This window comes from Augochlora pura, chromosome 9 (genome assembly GCF_028453695.1).
Source record: "Augochlora pura isolate Apur16 chromosome 9, APUR_v2.2.1, whole genome shotgun sequence".
In the NCBI taxonomy this organism is placed as follows: Eukaryota; Metazoa; Arthropoda; class Insecta; order Hymenoptera; family Halictidae; genus Augochlora; species Augochlora pura.
In genome coordinates, this window is record NC_135780.1 from 14063764 (window position 1) to 14078742 (window position 14979).

The window sequence follows — 14979 nt, forward strand, 5'->3', positions numbered from 1 at the left end:
CGCCATCGTCTGGATAGTTAATCAAATAGGACACCTATGTATGATGGGTCTTACTCCTGCGCACCTTCGGACCGCAGCTCGACCCGTTAGCGAGAGTAGGTTTAAAAATTACTTTGTTCTGATTGGCAGACAATTCGATCCGAGGCAGGCTTCACTGCAGATTGGATGCATAGAATAATGGAGGGGATAGAAACGTTTGATGTACGTTTGAATTGAATTGGTGTATGCGCTGCATGCACATTCTGTAGCTTCGTTGGTTTCGTGGAGTTTTGTGCGTCGCAGAGTGAAAACGTGTCAAGTATTTTCTTTTAATAAAAAGTCTGAGAAAATTGGTAAAATGACAGCTGTCTTGCGTGTAAAACGCAGGCTCGATGACGAGCCATTAAGTGCATTGTTAATTGCGTGTAAACGAAGAAAAATTTCAATAAATGAAGAAGCCGAAGAATCGGCGATTAGCGAACCGCTGACCACAGTGGTTACGTTCGCTGGAACTGTTAACAATCAGGTAATTCTTCGAAATAATTCGTTAACATTCTCATGATTTATTTGAAACTATACAAATTTCGTATTTCAATATGTTTTAAATAGGAAAGCACAGCTGTCAAACACTTGATTCAATCTGTTGGTAAAGACGAGCTGGAAGCATCTTTTAAGCAACATTCAGTAGATATATTGAATAAATCCCGAGAAATGATGAAACAAGCGTCGGCGGAGAATCGTTACAAAGTAATTAATTGTATGCGATCTTTGGATAGTGTTACACTTAATGACAGTGAAAACAACGAAATGACAGTGATAGATGTAGAAGATTCAATTTCGTGTGGCATTGAAAGTGAAGAACATACAGAGGAGGTGAGTGTTAATCTATCTATTCAAATTTCATTATTCTAATTCTGATTATTATCTGATATTAATAATGTACCATAGGAGGAAAATTATGTATACGATTTATACTATGGACTGACTGAGAATAGTGTATACATGGATCGATTTATATCTGTACTTCCATTCGATGAGGAACTAGTGTTTGATAATTATAGGGATCATTATCCTGAGGCAGAGTGCGAGTCAGAGGATTCTAACTCTGAGTCAAACTGGAGGAACGATTATCCTGATTCTGATCATTCTGTAACATCGATCAATGAAAACGATATGAGAGAGGCCATGATGGATATGAAATTGAACAATGATTCTGATGCATCCAATGATTCTGACTTTGTTTATGCAGTCGACGAGGCTGATGTAGATGCTTATGGCTACAAATACGCTAGGTACAAAGCAAAAGTAAAGGAACAATTAGACGAGGATGGTTCTAGTACTAGCGTCAGCAGTCCTGCATATTTTGGATCAATGGATGAGCTTCGTTCCGATACTGATAGCAATTAAAGATAAATTCCTTGATTAGATCTTAATACAATTTACATTAGAAAGATACGAAATACGGTGTAGATTAAATGTATATAAGTCGTTTTTACTATGTAAGCAGAAACAGTAAAGCTGTGACTTCAGTATGACTACTCTTCAGAGTTATTTTTGTAAAGGTTTAATAATTTAATTTTTGTTTGGCAATTAAAGTTCATCATCAAATAGAACTTGTTCGTTTCGAAATTATTTCTCCTATCTTGTAGAGGTAAGGGTCACAAAGGTCTAAAAATTTTTATTTACGTCTATATATTTATTCTATATGTATTCGTATATGTAGGTAGGTAGATCTGGCGTGTAAAAATTCGACTATTAAAACAAAAATTAACAAAAGTAAACCTGGTCGTCGGTGTGAGACAGAGGAAGGTGTGTATTGGTACTTAGAAAAAGCATCGTGCTTCATTTGTTCATCGACGACGTATGGCGTATCGTGATACACTAGACATCATAGTGTATAACAAATCGATTTGGAAGTATCAAATAGACATGTACACACGCTGAATGAAAGGATGTAGGTTCTTCGTGATGCGTTATCAAATCATTTGTATTTATTTTTAATTGGAATATCGTGAGTCCCGCGTTCCTTTAGACAGCGATCGGCGAGAATACAGGGGACTGGTTGAACAACATAACAGTTACTTTTATAAAAGTATCCGCGAACGGTATACGCATTTATCTGGCTACGATAGTTGTACGAAATACGAGAAACAATTTTACATGTAACTGAGATTTTTGGAGATACCGTCGTGGCTTGACGACGACTATCTTGCTTTTCTCAACATCGCCGTGATCCTAGCTTGAGGAAGAAACACCGATGTCATCAACGAACTCGTTTATATATGATATGAATAGTACGCTGCGTATACGTGTAACACTGGCCTTAATTCTAATTTTTACATTTACGCGCTCGCAACGAGTCGTGTCCGCTTTCGTCCGTCACAAGTAAGTACACGCGATGCATCGTTTTTTTGATTGTGTGTCTGCAGAAAAGCAAATGCGTTGGCTGAAGGTCTCCAATTGTACAGCGATATACCCGAATTCCGCGGCAGAGTTTTCATTCCTCAAATCGTTATGGCAGTCTAATGGATACATTTCGACAACGTACTTACTCTCCTTCCCTCCGGTGTGTGTAATGAGTGCGATTTCACAGACATAGTAAGTTGCTTCTTTTATCCATATTAAATGTGATATTGCAACTTTTGAAAACGCGAGCGTTTTCACAAGCTAGAGATTGGTATCATTCGGGATAATTGCTATCGTTCCTGTAATACTCTACTCATCTACTGTACAACATTTTACATTCATCTCTTATTATCCATAATTCCCTAGGTATGTCGATTAATTAGTTAGAGCTATGAGATTATTGAAGAATCATGAGATTGCACACCTTCGTAACAGTCGGTCGTAGCGCGTTCAAAACCAACTATTCGGATTCGCACGCATGTGTATCTAATTTGGTAGCTTCGCTTTGGTATACTTCGAACATCTTTTCCGATTGCTTGTTCTCGTTCCAAAGCGTACTACCAAAAAAAAAAACAAGAAAAAACGCTACCACGACCGTCTGACGGATGGCTGTCAAGGGTTTCGCTCGTCCTTGTCCAGCCTTCTGTTCACGCACACGTATGTACACGTCGGATGAATCAACTTATAAGTACAAACAATTCCCTGGATCAACAGAACTCACACATCGGTAGTCAACTAAAACGAATAGTCGATAATTCTATTATATAAACTGGCAACAATTAACATCCCGTCAGAGAAGTCTTCCCACGAACGCCTTGGATCACGAAAGTCCTTAAAGTACAGATGCTTCAGTCCTGCCACTCGGCGGTGGCGTGGCGTGGCTGCTCGAGTTGTTGTTGTTGTTGTTATTGTTGTTGTTGTTGCTCGCCTCGCCGGCGTGGCTCGAACAGTAAAACTTCTTGTGCGCTATGAACGTGCTCAGATAGTTGAAGCTGATGTCGCACGATCGACAGTATCTTGGCCCGCTCTTGTTGGGATCCAAGCTCTCCTCTGGCGGTGGCGTGTCCTCTCGTTCCTGCTTCACCTTGTTCGTCACCGTTGGAGGAGGTGGAGGTGGCGGAGGCTGAGGACTACTCTTCCGTATCTCCGTCTTGCCGTTGACCTGCACTTCCGCGGGAATATCTTCTGGTGTTGTAGCTGGAGCCGGTTCTGGAGTCGGCAGGACCGTCTCGTCGTCCAGTACGCACGTTATGTAGTTCTCCTCCTAACAAGGTGATACGTTTGTTATTCGATTATCGAAGAATGATCCACCATCTTCGAGACACCTCTTGGCCAGGTGGCAACTCGATAGCAAAGGTCTCTTCTTACCTGCAGGTCGGTTCCCCGTTTCTCAAAGTGCATTTTTATATGCGTTCTCATGCCGCGCAACGTGTTACCCTTGTAACGACAAATTGTGCACCTGAAAGCCTTCACACCCTGATGCGCGTCCATGTGACGTTGTGCAGCCCCCGCCGTGGGGCTCACCGCGCCGCAGACAGGACATCTCCAACCCCCAGTTGTTCCACTGTTACACGCGTGGGTGGATCCAGGCTCGATGACAGCCTATAGAAACATAACGATTGAGAATCGGTTAGAAAGAGAATTCACGCGACTTTGATTCGATCCAAAGATCGAATCGGAGAATAGAGTATCGACCTTGCATTTGGTGCATCTCGAATGGTGTTCCTGCGGTTCCGGCCTCTTTGGACAGTAGAACGCCTGATGGGCCACTAGGTTGTCCATGGAGGCGAACTTAATGCCGCAGGCTGCGCATATTAGTTGTACCAAGGGGGGCGAAGGGGTGCCTGGCGGAGGTGGACTGTTACTAACCGTTGTCTCCCTTGCTTGGCAGTAGTGCTTCTTGTGTGCGACAAAGTTCTCGTGACGGCAGAAAACGATGTTGCACTCCTTACACCTGTCAATTAGTTACGCGAGCATACAATCTGAATTAGTTGGGGCGTTCCTAACTTTCTATGTTGGCGAAGCATCGTCGGACGCGCTCACCTCGAGACACCTTGTTTGACAAGGACTCCAGGAACAGTGGGCGGAGGTAGCTCCGCTAATCTCAGAGCCAGCTCTGTCGGTGGGGGTGGTGGGACAGTGCCAACCGTTGTCGGAGTGGAAGCGATCGATCTTGCTCTGGGACTGCCGCTTCCTCTGGATCTCGGGCTGCCCGGTGGCGGAGGCAACGAGGAGGGTGCTGGCGATACCCTGTTCTCCTTCTCGTCCTGGTGCGCCGGCGATTTCCGGACGCTCAGGTCTAGGGGAACCGAGCCAGGCGGCGACGTGGACGACGCTACAACCGATGCCGGCGTTGTCGGCTTGTTCGCCGCTCTAAGAACCGGCGGAGGCTCTACCACGGTGTTGGGTGCTGTCGCGGCGAGGCCTCTCGTCATTGGCTGCAGGTGACCTGCGAGTAACACAGGCGATTATACGCCACCGTCTAAACGGACGAACTCGCGTGGGAATTGAACGAGACTATTCCGAGCGGAACGAACCATTTGGCAGGAGGAAGCAAGCAGTGTCGGGAGCAGGCAGGGTCGGCGCAGCCAGCACACTAGCTCCCCGGAAAAGCGAGTACGGTACGATAAGGATGGGGTTGGTGGGCAGTGCTAGGCAGGGCTGCGGCGGCGGAGAGTCCCCAGGACTCGCGCTCGTCGGCGGCGACGCCTTCACCGACGAGGATGCTGCGCTAGCCGGCGGCGTATCCTTCACCACGTGCCTGGTGCTGCAATAGTGGGTCTTGTGGGCTCTGTAAGTCTTGAGCGAGCTGAATTTGATGTCGCAGTTTCTACAGTATCTCTCCGCTTCTTCGTTCAACGAGCCGTTCGCGGTGGTCGCGGCGCCGGCCGTCGGCGCGACGGCAGCCGCTGCCGCAGCGGCGACGGCAGCAGCGGCGGCTGCGGCGGCGGCGGCAACGGCCACGGTCGGGGGGGCTGGTTGTACCGTGGACGGCGCCGGCGAGGCCGCGTGCATCCTCATGTGTCTGTTCAGAGAGACTTTCTTGTCGGCGCTGTACGAGCAGTGCGGGCACGCGTACGCCTTCCTGACCTCGAACTTGCTCGACTTCTCCTCGTCCTCGTCGTTCGTCGCCTCCTCCTCGAGGCGAGGACGATGCGCGCAGTAGTAGGTGCGATGAGCTTCGAGGGTGCTAGCCGAACTGAAGCGGATGCCGCAGGGTGGACAGATCAGGGGTGCTGGCCTGGCTGGCTCCACCGTGATCGTCTCTTTGCCGTCCGTTGGCAGCACGTACAGCCGACCCGAGGCGATTGCTGAAACACGTTCGTCAGTCGACGTTAGTCGAAGGTTCTGAAAGAGTGCTTAGGATCGGACCGAACGGGTGTCGCAATTACCGTTTTGCAAGCCGGCAGGTAAAGGTGGGACGGGGTTTGGCGGCGAGGTATTCTCCGGTTTGACGGTGAGCGCGGCAACGGCGGCGGGTCGAAGGGCGGGATCCGTCGCCAGACTAGCATTTAGTCTCAGTCTTGGTGTTCCTTCGTCGTCGAGCTTCAGCTTCTTCTCCGAAGGCGGATCGTCCGCGTTCGATCGTCTCGAGGAGTCCTCCGAGTCCCTCCGGCAAACGGAGTCTCTCCGCCGGATCGAGGACGACGAGGACGACGCGGACCTCGGTTGACAGTCCTCCTCCTTGACCACGACCATCGCCTCCTCGTCCGCGTCTTTGGGACTCGACTCCCGGGTCTGATTCGGCTTCGAGGTAGCATGTCGATCTCTCAGGCTTCTGGTAACCTGTCGAACCAACGAAAGCGATGGGACAATGAACGTCGCTCGGTTCGCCGCCACCCATAGGTGGCTAGGATTCGTTGCTCACCTCGATATCTTCGGTAAGACTAGCCAGCCGCTTTCGAGCGTCTTCAGAGAGCACGCTGAGCCTCAGTCTGATATCGTCGGCGGCGGTCGAATTCGCGATCGAGACCGAGACCGAGGAAGGGTGGTTCAGTCTCGGCGGAGGTGGAAGGCTCGATTCTTCCTCGACGACCGGCGCGACCGGGCTGGAAACTGCCGATCCTCCACCCTCCACGCCGCTGCTCACCGACGGTGTCCTCTCCGAGTCGCTCCATTCCTCGTCCTCCCCTGAAAACAGCAAACAGAATTAGCGTCCTGCGAACCACCTATCGTACGAACTCGAAAGCATCCTACATTTCCTAGCCGATCCCCATCGACTGTCCAACGACTCTCGCGAAACGACCATAACGGACTCACGTGGTTACGCGCGGCTCCGAACCGGAAGTCGGGCCGGCCGGAAGAAAGCACGGTACGAGGAGGAAAAAGCTGGCACGCACGATCGGCGATGCGTCCCTATGGCCGTTCGGCTCCCTAATGGTCGCTCGCCACGCCAGCCTTTGCGTACTCTCTGTCCCCTTCTCCCTGCCCTTGCTTGCCACCCACCTATCTCTCTCTATTCATCTATCTATCCCCCTACCAGGACCACCCCACTCGTTCCGCACCCTTCGCACGCCTCGACAGGGTCCCCACTCCGTAGCATTCGGCCGAGAGCGTCGCGTCGCGTCGCGTCGCGTCGCGTCGGCTCGACGCCCAAGTCGGCTGCCCTCGCATCGAAATCTCGGCTAAAAGCCTCGGAAGGAAGACGGCAGGGTTGCGCGGCTTATTGGCCCGTCTCTTCCGTGTTACGGAACGGTCTTTCCCAGAGCTGGTCACAAAACACGACCGACCGATCTTTATCTTATCCGTCGGATAGATCCTACCGCTAGATAGCCGAAGGGATCCCATCGTCCATTTCCCGCTGTCTTATCTTCGCTCATCTGCTCTCGGCGCCGAGGCGCGAACGAGTGCCAGCCGTCTGGGGGTTTTAAAGCGGATCCTCGGTCGGTGTCGAATTCGGTCGAGGTACCGGGTCTTTGAGTATATCGCGACACTGCTAAGCCGAGAATGCAAACAATCTCGTACGCGAGACACGTGAGTTAAGGAAAACGTATTTCGAGAGGAAAATCGAACGGCGCTGCCAGCTTTTTAATGGTTATTGTGCAAGATCGTCTCGTTTCTTCTTATCGTAGATCTATATTTCGTATTTCGGAATCATGCTCCGTTGTAACGAGGGTAAACTCGAAGGTAGCAGCGAGACGTTCGGGAGCAGCGGTAGCTGTTTCGCCTTGGCCCCGATTGGCGCAACCGCCAACTTGGCTTGCCCTCTTATCTCCACCCTTCCAATAACACCGTTCTTTGTCTCCGCCTTCAGGACGTCACCGGCTCGCCGGCCAATAGAACCTGGCACTCCGGTGCTCGACAGGGTCGCGCAAATCGCGCTAACAAGGGAAAAGCGGCGGTAACACGACCGGTTGCGGGCTAAAGCTATGTTGTGCACCGAGTATCGCACGGCCGGTGGATAGACCGGGGTCTCGAGTCGCGTGCTATCGACGAATCTCTTGGTTCGAAAATATCCTGTTGCCAGGAGGTGTAACAGCATCTCGACACCTCCTCGAGCAGTATCGAGTCCGCCGTGTTTCCGATCCCGAGGATATCCCCGCGACGGCGAAAGACACCGGGGGAGACACCGCCGGATATCGGGGATATAACACGAGACGAGCCATCCAGGTGGGTTGTCCTCGAAATCGAGACGACACGCGTATCGTCCGTCGAATTACCCGGATGCTTTAATTGCCTCCTTGGGCGAGGTTCGACGAGGTAGACAGAGTCTATCCGATCAGGAACCAGCGGTGGACAGCGCGATGAGGAGGACGAAGGAGGAGGAGGAGGAGGAGGAGGAGGAGGCGAGATGCCGAAGCAGATTGGGCAAAGGGTTGCAGCGCACTTCCGAGCTATCCTGTGCTCGCATCAGCAGCTCAGTCGTGTTCCTTCTACCTCTCTGTAAATAAGCGGTCATCGATGGATCGGCACCGGGCCTCGGCCCGGCCACCGCATCCTCGTGCCTCTCATCCTCCTCTTGTCTCCGTCCTCGGCGTGGCCTTTCTTTTTCACCTCCGACGTTCTCGCTTTCCTAATACTATCTCTCCTTCGTCTTCTATTTCTTCGTTTGCTCGTTGCTCCGTAGGTACGAGAACCCTCCGAGCATTCTTAATTGCACGCGCGTACACCACGGGCTACCTGGGATACGTCCGAGCTCCCTCCCCGTATCGGCTCCCTCTAAGCGGCGATAATTGCCGGCGAAACGACCGAAATTATAACACCCGAAGAGAGGCTCGATTTCGTCGATTGCCGAGGAATAATCCAGACAAATCTCTAGAAAACAATTCTCCATCGGTCTCTCGCTGGTACGAAGGTAGAAGGTAGTCCGACGCGAGGCACGGCTGTCGGATGGTAGCGTGGCCAACGGAAGGCTCGCGGAGGTTCGAACGGGTTATCTTTATTACAAAGCGATTCGGGAATTCGGCCGGGAAACAACCGGAACAAGCTCGGCGACAAAGCGAAACGAAGCCGTAAGTGGCGAAAGAGCGATGCTTCCGAAGCCCGTTTCTCACGTGGTCGCAGCTGTTCGTTTCTCGCATAAAGCGGGGCCGAAGGTGTACACGGGCGCGGTATCGGTTCTGAGAAAGGCTTATCAGCCGGTGGATATGTTAATGGCGGCCGTGTTTCCCCCTGCCCCCTCTTCTTTTCGAGATATATTACACCCTCGGAACCCGGAGGTGGTTGGTGGCGGTTGTAGGTGGTTGTAGGCGAGTAAGGTGCAGCCCTCTCCCGATCGGGAAAGCTTGCATGCACGCGCAATTAAGAACGCTCCGACGCGACGCTGCCTGCGACAATAAAAGGCTGCCAGTCGGACCGTATAGATCGAAGGTCTCGCTAACGAGCCGCGCTACCGTAATCGTTCGATATTTTCGGCAAGAATTGCGGGACCGAGAGAATAATTTCTTTTAGCGTGACGAGAATAATTACGAGGTAAAAGTACTTGCGCGGCGTGCAGCGAACGCGTGTAACCGCTCAGCCTCCGGTGAATCGTGGTACCGTCTCCGCGGACGAATTCTACACCCCGTGACTATCTGGCTAGATCGATCGCGACATTCCTGGAGTCGGTATCTTCGGTATTTTCACCTCGGTCGATCTATCGGGCCCCATCAGTGTCAAACCACTGTCCAAACATGTCCCCTGCGAGGTTCGCCGACGAGGGCCGAGGGCCGAGGGCGGTCGGCGGTCGGCGGTCGGCGTTCGGCGGGGAAGGGCGAGTGCCGTCAACCGTCAAGAAAAGATTCCAGGGCGCGTTCGAAGTCGAGTGGCGGGGAACACCGGCCGAGAGCGAGAGATCGCCGAACCGGGAGCAGAAGCGGGAGCAGAAGGCAGCGGGAGCGGGAGCGGGAGCAGGACCGAGAGCGGGAGCACGAGCACGAGGAAGCCGAGCTCTCGCGCGGCGTAGGAGCCGATGAGAAGGTTGCGACTTGAGCTCTCACTTAGCAGCCGCAGTGTCACGATCGGGACGGCTGCATTAGCATATCTCCACGATGCAGCGTGTAGAGCAGAGGGAAAAAGACCGAGGGGCTGCCGGCGGAAGAGCGACGAGGAGGGCGGAGGCGTGGCGAGACAAAGAGCAGCCGGGGCGACAGAAAGAGAAAAGCAAAGTGTTCATGGATGCATCGGTACGAGTGGCATGCATCTCTGGCATGGGTCGTGGCCCCGTGAAAAGAGGGCGCACACTACCATAATACGACTCTGCTCCGAGGCAGAAGACGACGCGGAGGAACGAGCAGAAGAAGAAGAAGAAGAAGCAGCAACAGCAGCGACAGGAGGAGAAGAAGGAGAAGAAGAAGAAGAAGAGGAGGTGGAAGAAGAAGAAGAAGAAGAGGAGGTGGAAGAAGAAGAAGAAGAAGAAGAAGAAGAGGAGCAGCAACACCGGAGAGGTCTCACTCAGACCTCACCAGCTCTGCCTTAGCCTGCCCGTTTGCCTGCCTGTTACCTGTACGTCGCGTGTTTGCCTACTCGCGTCACGATCAGGATCCTATTTGCATAGCGCCGATGAAGCTGCTACCGTTGGGCTCGTTTTCCTGCCACCGGTGTACACCACTCGGCTTCTGATCGCTACGCGCCCGGATGATGGCCGCAGGAAGCAGCCGAGTTCGTGCCACTGGCGCAGAACGGGCCCCGGGCCCCGGGCCCGTACCCTGCATTTCTGCGGGTACCAGGATCGACGGGGACCTTCGATGGAAGAAGCGAAATCGTTGTCTCGGATCGATGGGCGATGTTGGAAGTTGTCGGGACCGTCGTTACCACGTTGGATCTCTAAACGACCACGGCCAAATTCCTTTCGCGCAAGGAATGTCTCGCAACGAAGTACATATGCGCGAGTGCAAGAAGTCCAAGTCCGCTTAGTTTCGCTCGAAGGTTCATCGGAGGGTACACTCGGGTAGTCGCTCGAGAGACCGTGGAGAAGCGGTCGAAGAATGCGCTTGAGTGACGCGCATAGCGCGATGTAGTACACATTGCCCACAATTTACCGAACGTCGTTCGTTCATGTCCCGATTCAATTAAACGTCGATGCAATCGATCAATTCAATTCGTCCCGTTACACTTAACTCTTCAAGATTCAGCGGGCATCGCGCAGGCACACCTCATTAAAACGCAAATCTAGCCGATCGATACGATATCTGCGATCTGCCTTTATTCCGGACCTGCTCTCCGCGTCGTTCTCTTGGTCGGTCGGTGGGGGCGAAGGGAAGGGAGAGAGCGAGCGAGCGAGCGAGCGAATGTCTGAGTGTGCGAGAGAAAGAATGGGAGAGAGAGAGAGAGAAAGAGAGAGAGAGAGGAGCGAGGAGAGGAGACGAAGGGAGAATCTTGTACAGACCGTCCACGTTCGTCCATCCCTTCCGAGAAGTTCAGATCACGTCGTGGAGCACATTATTCATGCAAAGCTCTTACTACGTCCACCTTCGTCTCTATCTGCGTATCAACACGCATGCCGGCTATACGTGGCCGTCATACGTGTAGTGACGGCGATGCGTTGCGTCGCGTCGCGTCGCGTCGCGCTGCCTCCGATCTATGACCAGGAATCCTCTGTTCCACGTCATTCACGGAGCAGGATCATTCATGCTGTTTATCGGAAACGTTGCTGCAAATTTCTTCAGAATTAGCCACTTTTGTCGATTAGAAGTTCCGTCGGAGCAAGGGATCGTGAGCCAATTGTTTCTTCATGCTCGAGTACCGAGATCCGACGAGCACTCGATCGAACGACGGGAAGATTCGCCGATCACCTAGGATCGGAGATCTCGGGAGCACCGAAAAGAGCAGGAATCGTGATCGTTCTCGAAAGGAATTGTCGCGTCTTCCGCAATTAATCGCGTTCGAATCGCGTCGCCAACGCGAGAAATTATAAATAGCAGCGTGACTCAGTGGTGGGTGACCCACGCCGGATTGAACGTGTCACGCGGGTTACATCATGCTCGCACGGTGAACCGATCGATCTATGGGTTAAGTCGATCCACGTCCACGCAAAGCGGACGTCGATCGGATCGATTAACAATGGACTTAATCGCCCCGAATATTAATTCGGGAAATTAAGCGAGTCGAGCGAGTTGCTAACGACAATTGGGAAAGAATAAACTTATTTGATCAATGGAGACGAAGAGTATGGACACGGAGACGCGCAAGATTATTTTACGGAACGACAAACAGATTTTCTGATTGTCCGAAACCGAGACGGTTGATTCGAGGTTTTTCCAGTGGATCGCGATATCGCGATATCGCGAGCCATCGAGTGTATCGAGGACGTCGATGGACCGTCATTAAACCCATTTCGCTGGTAGCGAACCAGTGTCCCGGTCATTGTCTATTACGAGCCACGAATAAATAGATAAACAAATGATCCCCATAAATTTCCATACGATTGTCCTACGTCGAAAGCATTCTGGTACGGGGAACGATCTCTCCGATCAGCGGCCGGGACGCAGCTGTTTCTTCTTTTATCGGGCGACAGGAACAGGATCCGTGCAGGTCGTTTCGCTTGCTAGCAGGACCTTCGAGAGACGTTATCGGTACTCGCCATCTGTCACCGACTTGGTTTTCACTGCTTTTGCTGGCGATTTTGTTCCTGGTGCCGGCGAAAACCAGAAATCCGAACCCAAACCCGAATCCAACAACGGCTCCAGAACCTAACTCGATCCCGCGCCGCGGAAACATCGCGTGCTTCGCGCTACGATTTCTCGAGGCGATCGAGAGATATCCCGTAGGATCATCCTTCGACTAATCCAATGAAATTTCAAAAGACGCGACGGAAGAGGCTGTCTATCGTTTGCGCTGCTTCGGTGGCGTTATCGTTGTTCAATCGTGAATTGATTCCAAGTTGCCAGCATCTTCGCCAAGTATCAATGTAACTGTTCGTTCGATAACTTCCTCGTTGGAACGAAGCAAATCGGCAAAACAAGATCCTTCCATCTACCTTATTACGTATAGGTGGAACGCGCGGAGTCTGTGTCGAAGCTCGAAATTCCCGCGATGCATCGAAGCGACGAAGACGATTCTCTGGTCGAGTTCCTGAAAAGTTTGCAATATCTCGAAGGAACGGGATACGAGTGCGTCGGAAGGGGCCGGGCTCGGCGACGTTTTCTTCCTTCCTGAATACGTGAATTCGGAATTTGAATCGCGAGAAGGAGGGTGGCGGCCGGAGATAATTCCTGAACGCGTGTACGCAGCACGAGCCCGTGTACCTCGCGCATTGAATATGCAGGGAACAGGATATGGTTTCTGCATGTATGCGTCGACGATTAAGCCTTAAAAGATGGGGCAGTCATTAAGAGATACCAGTCGTTGACACCGCGGAGACACTCGCGCCGATAAGCGTTCTCCTTTTTCTCTCGCGCTCACGCCTCCCGGCTCTCACCTCCCTCACCTCCCGACTCGCCCATTGCCCATTGCCCATTGGTCTTCGGGCTTCGGGCTTTCGGCTTCAACCCTTTGCGGCACCCAACTGACTTTTTCGCCCATTTACCACAGCGGCCAATTTAAATCGACGACGGGAGCGCCGGACTTGTCCGGGTAATTATGGCGACGACTCGCGGACCGATGGACCGTTCCAATTTCACACGCAATATTTCCGTTCGCAGTCTTTCGGATTATTTATTATTCCCGTCAATTAATTCGCAGATATCTGAATATCGATCCGCCCATTTCTATAGCACCGGACAGTTTAGCCTCGAAATATTATCCCGTCGGTGGAGCAGCTTTCCTCGAACACCTCGCCGCGAATCAATTTAAATAATTTAGCGCAGGGAAATGCTCTTAACCAGCGCGGCACCACCTGCTCGAATTCCTCAACCGCAGAAGACAAACGAGCCTAGAACAAATACCGAGCGGTAAATTATTCATAATTCTCTCGCGAGAGAACGGCGAGGCGCGACCGATACGATCTCCGTTCCGGTGATTTCAATGCCCGGCGAGAGCGGCGTCGAGCAGCCCGGAGCTTGTGTGGCGCCGAAACTGTGTCCGTTTCCTCCGATTTTTAATTAGCCGAGGCCGAAGGAACAGAAAGAGAGAGAGAGAGAGAGAGGCTGCAGAAGGAAGCGATCGGCATGGTCCGGCGAACAAGTTATTGTTAAACAAACAAACAGGTTCCCGGCGTTCGGGCATCGAGGCGGGATAAACCTATTCAGTGGAGGCAACAAAGCCCGAGGGAGAGGCTCCGGGGGACCCCTCTGACGAGAAATAAAACAAATCCAGGCAATTATATTCACAAAATATTCCGGGACGAGCTACGGCGATACCATCAATCTCCCTTTCTTCATTCTTTTCGATACAATCAACGAAAATGGATCTGGATCGAGTCTCATTGTGGCACCGGAGAGGATACTACACGATGTATAACCGAAAGATCTCGCCGGCGAGGACCGGGCACAGCCGAAGGGAACAGAGACGAAAAAAAGAGTCGCGAGAGAGAGAGAGAGAGAGGGAGGGAGAGAGGGAGAGGAAGGGAGAAACAAGAGAGGAGAGACGGGAGAAGATGGCCAGACCGCTTCTCGTCTAGCTGTAGATCTAATCTCTCGTTCCCGCGCTGCGTGCCTAATTAAAGATCGATATCTCTCGATATTATTGCACCCCCTTCCTCTGCCACCTTCCAGCCACCCCATCGCTTTGCCAACCACCCTTCCCTACCCCTTTCCTCCTCCTCCTCATCGACTCCTCCCTCATCCCTCCACCGACGCCGTGCCGCTCCGTGCCGCGCCGCACCGCCACGTAGCAGGTTATTAAATTCTCCTATCTCGAGGATCTGAACTGGCCGGTCCTACCCGACCGTATCTGATCCGGTCAATCTTTAGTCTCGTTACCTTTCGGCCCTCCGTTCGGCCAGGATCCAGTCGATTCGACTCTTTACAAATTTCCTCTGGGACCCCGCTATGAGAAACGGCCCGCGCGCGGGACGCCGTAATCCGCCGGATGCCAGGGGATACGAGGAGTCGTTGGTGACGTAGTCGCAGACTTCCTCGGAGCCTGGGCGATTCGCATTAAAAAATGCTTCGACGATCTATGCCAGTTCTAAATTATAGATTCAACGAAGCGAGAATATATTTACTCGACGATTTTGTACTAGATTGCTTGTTTGTTCCTAGCCGTGTAATCCGTTATTCCAGGTGGTCCATCCGT

General features: G+C 52.0%; 2 protein-coding genes across 4 annotated transcripts in view; one reads left to right on the plus strand and one right to left on the minus strand.

Annotated features, from left to right (window-relative positions):
• Positions 1-156: 156 nt before the first annotated feature.
• Fs(2)ltopp43 (female sterile (2) ltoPP43) lies at positions 157-1592 on the plus strand. The gene is made up of 3 exons (XM_078190472.1): positions 157-505; positions 589-852; positions 928-1592. Exons 1-3 carry the CDS (start codon positions 338-340, stop codon positions 1384-1386), a joined length of 891 nt encoding a protein of 296 aa, XP_078046598.1. The 5' UTR covers positions 157-337; the 3' UTR covers positions 1387-1592.
• A 79-nt stretch (positions 1593-1671) lies between these two features.
• Ush (Zinc finger protein ush) overlaps positions 1672-14979 on the minus strand; it is a 161379-nt gene continuing 148071 nt past the window's right edge. For all 3 annotated transcript variants that reach the window (XM_078190454.1, XM_078190451.1, XM_078190455.1), the window contains exons 2-8: positions 6254-6516; positions 5778-6171; positions 4923-5696; positions 4429-4834; positions 4081-4339; positions 3754-3987; positions 1672-3649 (exon numbers count right to left, since the gene is read on the minus strand). In XM_078190454.1, coding sequence (XP_078046580.1) covers positions 3218-3649; positions 3754-3987; positions 4081-4339; positions 4429-4834; positions 4923-5696; positions 5778-6171; positions 6254-6516 — 2762 coding nt within the window. In that variant the 3' untranslated portion in view covers positions 1672-3217. The remainder of the gene's footprint in view (positions 3650-3753; positions 3988-4080; positions 4340-4428; positions 4835-4922; positions 5697-5777; positions 6172-6253; positions 6517-14979) is intronic.